This window comes from Pristis pectinata, chromosome 29 (genome assembly GCF_009764475.1).
Source record: "Pristis pectinata isolate sPriPec2 chromosome 29, sPriPec2.1.pri, whole genome shotgun sequence".
NCBI lineage: Eukaryota > Metazoa > Chordata > Chondrichthyes > Rhinopristiformes > Pristidae > Pristis > Pristis pectinata.
Window position 1 is genome coordinate 2495421 of NC_067433.1, and position 6181 is coordinate 2501601.

At 57.5% G+C, this 6181-nt stretch overlaps 1 protein-coding gene across 1 annotated transcript; it reads left to right on the forward strand.

Annotated features, from left to right (window-relative positions):
* The first annotated feature begins 682 nt into the window (after positions 1-682).
* On the forward strand, positions 683-5543 carry LOC127584145 (caspase-3-like). The gene is made up of 4 exons (XM_052040726.1): positions 683-884; positions 3053-3225; positions 4046-4184; positions 5290-5543. The coding sequence occupies exons 1-4, from the start codon at positions 683-685 to the stop codon at positions 5541-5543; spliced, it is 768 nt and encodes a 255-aa protein (XP_051896686.1).
* Positions 5544-6181: the final 638 nt, after the last annotated feature.

Here is a 6181-nt window from a genome sequence, read left to right on the forward strand (position 1 = left end):
GCTGGGCACAACATGGTGGGCCGAAGGGCCTGTTCCTGTGCTGCACTGCTCTGTGTCCCGCGGGACCACGCTCACTTCGCTCACTTTTTTAACAGTAACAACGAGAACAGGAGGCAAGAGTCTGCTGGAGGAACTCAGCGGGTCGAGCAGCGTCTGCGGTGGTGGGGTGGGGGGTGGGGAGGAACCGTCGACATTCCCCCCACAGACGCTGCTCGACCCGCTGAGGTCCACCAGCGGACGGTGAGTGGCTCCGGATCCCGGCGTCTGCCGCCCCCGGTCTCCGGTCTCCGGGGTGAGGGGGAAGCTGTGGCTCTGGGGCAACCCTTAGACGACGGGCCGAACGCCCTCAACCTGTAACCTTCCTGTTAAATGAAAGTTGCTTTAGCCTGGCCGACAGGTTCTGTTGGCGCCGGTGACACGGGACCAGCCTCAGGCGGAGCCTCGAAAGTGAAACCCCGCGGTTACAGGAACGGGTCGGGTCGGGTCGGGAACACGCCCGAGGTCGGGCAGCGGCTGTGAAGCGAGAGCCGGCGGTTCAGGTGGACGAACCACTGACTCTGTCAGCATTGCCTGAGACCCGACCCTGTGGTCACATCTTGCCCGGGGCAGGACCCCTGGCATCAGCGGCGAGGTGGGGGCTCAGGGGTCGGGACGTGGGGTTTGTCCTCAGTTCCCCGGGGCAATGGCAGAGCGGCGGGCGGGGGTCAAGGCAAGAGCCCTCATCGTGTCGGTGGGCAAGTTCCACTCTCCCTCCGGCCTCGGCCACAGGAAGGGGGCAGAGACCGACACCAAGAGACTCCACCACGTCCTGTACAAGCTGGGCTTTGAGGTGGTGATCAGGATGGACATCACCGCGAGGGACATCCTGCGGGAGTACAGGCGAGGTGAGCGGGGTCAGCTGGTAGGATGTGGGGTTTCCCGAGCGGCGCTCAGGCTGGGCTGGGTGCGACCAATGGGTTCTGTGTCGGGACCCGGTGTCCCCCGGGTCGGGGCCGCAGGTGTCCCCCGGGTCAGGACACCAGGTCATCCCCGGGTCGGGGCCGCAGGTGTCCCCCGGGTCAGGACACCAGGTCATCCCCGGGTCGGGGCCGCAGGTGTCCCCCGGGTCAGGACACCAGGTCATCCCCGGGTCGGGGCCGCAGGTGTCCCCCGGGTCAGGACACCAGGTCATCCCCGGGTCGGGGCCGCAGGCGTCCTGTCCACCCAGAAAGGATAAAAGACCGTCATCAGGTCAGAAGGAACTGCAGATGCTGGACTCTCGGCAGGTCAGGCAGCGTCTGTGGAGAGTGGGGATAAGGTGGAGAATGTTCTGGAGATGTCACTGACAGGTACAAGAAGAGAAGCAGCCCACTGTTGGAAGGGTGGAGATGGATCGGGGGAGGGGGTGGGGGCCACCTGCAGAGACCCAGAGACCTCGGACGCTGTCTGTGTGGACATTGTCCTCTGGGGCCTCAGGTTTCCTCCCGCATCCCACGGTCAGTGGGCAAACTGCCCCCTAATGTGTAGGCGAGTGCTAGAATCTGGGGGCACAGGTGACAGGGAAATGTGGGGAATGGGACTGGTGATGGCTAGCATACACTCGATGGGCCGAATTGCCTTCTCTGTCAGAAAGGAGTCAGCTATTCATGTCAGCCCTCGGTCTACAGTTAGGTCACTGGTCCCAAACGGAAAGGAGGGACGGGCAGGTCACAGAGTCGTACCCCGCAAAAACAGGCCCTTCGGCCCTTCGTGTCCGTGCCGACCATCCATTCCAAACCCGTTTGCCAGCTCTTGAACCCAAGCCCTGTTGATGATTGAAGTGTTTGGTCAGATAAACCCGTGAGTGAGATTACCCTGGATGGGATGTAAATGGGCAGCCGTGGTGAGAGCGAGGTTAACTGTGCGGGGAGAGACGGAGAGTGGAGGGTGAGGTGGGAGTGTGCTGGGAGTGTGCTGGGAGTGTGCTGGGAGTGTGCTGGGAGTGAGGTGGGAGTGGGGATGTGCTGGGTGTGGGAATGTGGTGGGTGTGGGAATGTGGTGGGTGTGGGAATGTGGTGGGTGTGGGGATGTGGTGGGTGTGGGGATGTGGTGGGAGTGGGGATGTGCTGGGAGTGGGGATGTGGTGGGTGTGGGGATGTGGTGGGTGTGGGGATGTGCTGGGAGTGGGGATGTGTTGGGAGTGGGGATGTGCTGGGAGTGGGGATGTGGTCGGAGTGGGGATGTGGTCGGAGTGGGGATGTGCTGGGAGTGGGGATGTGCTGGGAGTGGGGATGTGGTGGGAGTGGGGATGTGGTGGATGTGGGGATGTGGTGGGTGTGGGGATGTGCTGGGTGTGGGGATGTGTTGGGAGTGGGGATGTGCTGGGAGTGGGGATGTGCTGGGAGTGGGGATGTGCTGGGTGTGGGGATGTGTTGGGAGTGGGGATGTGCTGGGAGTGGGGATGTGCTGGGAGTGGGGATGTGCTGGGAGTGGGAATGTGGTGGGTGTGGGGATGTGCTGGGAGTGGGGATGTGGTGGGTGTGGGGATGTGCTGGGAGTGGGGATGTGGTGGGTGTGGGGATGTGCTGGGTGTGGGGATGTGGTGGGAGTGGTGATGTGGTGGGAGTGGGGATGTGCTGGGTGTGGGGATGTGTTGGGAGTGGGGATGTGTTGGGAGTGGGGATGTGCTGGGAGTGGGGATGTGCTAGGAGTGGGAATGTGGTGGGTGTGGGGATGTGCTGGGAGTGGGGATGTGGTGGGTGTGGGGATGTGCTGGGAGTGGGGATGTGGTGGGTGTGGGGATGTGCTGGGTGTGGGGATGTGGTGGGAGTGGTGATGTGGTGGGAGTGGGGATGTGCTGGGTGTGGGGATGTGTTGGGAGTGGGGGTGTGTTGGGAGTGGGGATGTGGGGGGAGTGGGGATGTGCTGGGAGTGGGGATGTGGTGGGTGTGGGGATGTGCTGGGAGTGGGGATGTGGTGGGTGTGGGGATGTGCTGGGAGTGGGGATGTGCTGGGAATGTACTGGGTGCAGGGTGGGAGGTGGGAGTGAGGTGGGGATGTGGTGACTCTGGTTAACCACGGTGATTTCTGACAGAATCTCGTCAGAACCACGGGCCGAGTTTTGTCTCCATTGTCTCGAGCCACGGAGAGGACGGAGTGATTTACGGAGCAGACGGCGAGCCAGTGCACCTCCGGGACATCTACTCCATGTTCACAGAGAAGAACTGTCCGTCACTGGCGGGGAAGCCAAAGATCTTCTTCATTCAGGTGAGCAAGCTTCCAGTGACGAAACACAAGTGCTGCAGAGGCAGACCATCCACCCCAGTACTGGGCCAGGAAAGCTGTAGGAAAGGTTCAAGCAACATCCCAGTCACAACCTGCCTTGAGCTCTGATACTTTGCCTTGGACCAGCCATGTAGACACAATGGCCAAGAAAGCACAGCAAAGCTGAAAAGGCTAAGGAAGTTCAGCATGTCCCCGGTGACCCTCGCCAATTCTTATCGATGCACCACAGAAAGCATCCTATGCCGATGTGTCACGGCTCGGGACGGCAACTACTCCCCGTGACCGCAAGAAACTGCAGAGAGTTTTGGGGACAGCCCAGCACATCACGGACACCAGCTTCCCCTCCATGGACTCTGTCTACACTTCCCGCTGCCTCAGGAAAGCAGCCAGCATAATAAGGACCTCTCCCACGGGGGACATTCCGTCTTCTCCCCTCTCATGTGAGGCAGAAGATACAAAAGCTTGAGAACAGGTACAACCAGGCTCAAGGACAACTTCTATCCCGCTGCTATCAGATTCTTGAACGGACCTTGTATGATAAAGATGGACTCTTGACCTCACAATCTATCTCGTCATGGCCCTTGCACCTTAGTGTCTGCCTGCCCTGCACTTTCTCTAGAACTGAAACATGATTTTCTGTTATTGGTTTTCCCTTGTACTCCCTCCATGCACTGTGTAATGACATGATCTGTATGGATAGCTTGCAGAACAAACTTTTTCACTGTACCTCGGTACATGGGACAATTATAAACCAGTTATCTAGCCGCCCACCCCCTCACTGTTACTCCGCACTGCCCCTCAGGCCTGCAGAGGGGGAAATCTGGACGACGGTGTGTGTGTGGAACAGATTGAAACAGATAGTTGCAGCGCTCAGCAGGATTTCTTCTCTCACTACCTGGCGATACCCGACGATACCGCCGTCCATTTCTCCAGCTGTCCAGGTAGGGACCATCGCTGGGTGGGGGTGGGGGTGGGGAAGGTACAAGAACTGGAGGGAGGTAGGACGTAGGGAAGGGGGAACGATGGTGGAGGGTTGGAGAGGGGTAAGGTGGATGGGGAGGGGTGAAATGGATTGGGGGAGGGTTGAGGAGGAGGAGTGAGATGGATTGGGGAGGGTTGGAGGGATGGGGGGGGGGGGGCAGGTGCTAATAGGCAGATGACCAAAAGAGAGACCAAGAGAGCAAAGGGAGTTGGGTTGACCAGATATCCTGAGAACCTTGGCTACATGTTGGCCTTGTCCGTGACCCGACCTGTCACTTCATCCATCCTGACACTGGCTGGAAAATAAAAAAACGGCAGGTGCAGGGAACAGTAAATTGAAGCAGAAACTGCTGGGAACACTCAGCAGGGCAGGCGGCGTCTGTGGAGAGAGGAGCAGTGTCGATACTTCAGGTCAATAACCCTCCATAGGAACCATCTGAGGAAAACTCATTGACCTGGAACATGAACTGTTTCTCTCTCCACAGATGCTGTCAGACCTGTTGAGTGGTTCTAGCGTTTTCTATTTTTATTGAACATCTGGGATTGGAGTGGGGATGAGGCGGGTTGAGGAGGTGCTGATGGGAGGCCAGTGCTCTTTACTGCTACAGGATTGTTTTCACACTGATGGGAGGTGATCCCACAGTGCGCTCTGTGCTGCTCCCTTGCAGAATGTTCAGTGAGGCTGCTGTGGAACGGTTTTCTTCTGACAAATGTCACACCAGCCCGATTTCCCCTCATCCACTTCCTCAACTCCCTCTGCACCGATATTGAAAGGACCTGCCCTTCCTGTGGCATTTGAGGATAGCCTGTTCATTGCTATTTTTGCTACAGCAACTACATCCCAGCCCCGACAATGGCCTGATTGTCCCCGTTTGCTATCTGGTCACCCGAGGTGAGGCAGAGGGTCCCCAAAACGTTCTCACAAACGCCCTGGTACTCGTGCCCACCGACCCCCACTCACGTGAATGCCCTTGTCCTCACCCACCGACTCAGCCCCACACCCTGCTGAGGTCTCCAACCACGTACTGTTACAGTTCCCATCTTAATCCACTGCTGTTGTTACAGGTTACTGTTCCTTCTTGCGCCCGTCTGGTTCTGCGTTCCTGCAGACCCTGTGTGAGCTACTGTCTGGGGAGCAGAGACACTGGGAGCTCCTTCGGATCATGACTCATGTGAACTGCCGGGTTGCCCTGATGTTTGAGTCCAGGGGCCGATATGGGGGCAAGAAACAGATGCCTTGTTTCATCAGCAAGTTACAAGAAGAGGTGTATCCCTTCTCCGACAGACCCGCAGCAGAAAGAGAACCCAGTTCTCCCTGAGAATACAAACCTCAGCCACACGTTGAACTCTCGTTTCCCTGGTTCAGTGACTCGGAATCAGTACAGTTGCAACACAGGCCCTTTGACATTTGGCCAAGATAAAAGCCACCCAATTTAATTGTTAGTCGCAGCCCTTCACACATACCCATGGTGATGAGGGTTCCTGCCTCTCAGGCAGGGTTCCAGCACTTAATCACCCCTCAATCCTTCTAAACACGACTTTACATCTACCCCCCTGGTTCTAAACACCTCAGCCAAGGGAAATATAACCTTCCTATCTGTTCTATCTCGGCCCCTCACCGCGATAGAGCGTTCCCTCAGCCTCCTGTGTTCCAAGCAGGCCCAGCTGGTCCAATCTTTCCTCCTGGATACTATTTAGTGACATTACTGATCTCCAGTGACACCTTTCATGCAACATGACCACGAGTGTACAAAATATCCAACCTGTGGTCCAACTAGTGTTGCACAAGATTCTAGCGTAACCTCCCTGCTCCTCAGCTAATGTAGGGAAGTCCCACATACCGTCTTGTTCAGTTTATCTACCTGCCCGTCTATCCTTATGGATCAGCACACTCACACCTCAGGGAATTTCCACACCGTTCAACGTCGCATCATTAACGTTATCTTCTCCTGCCGTT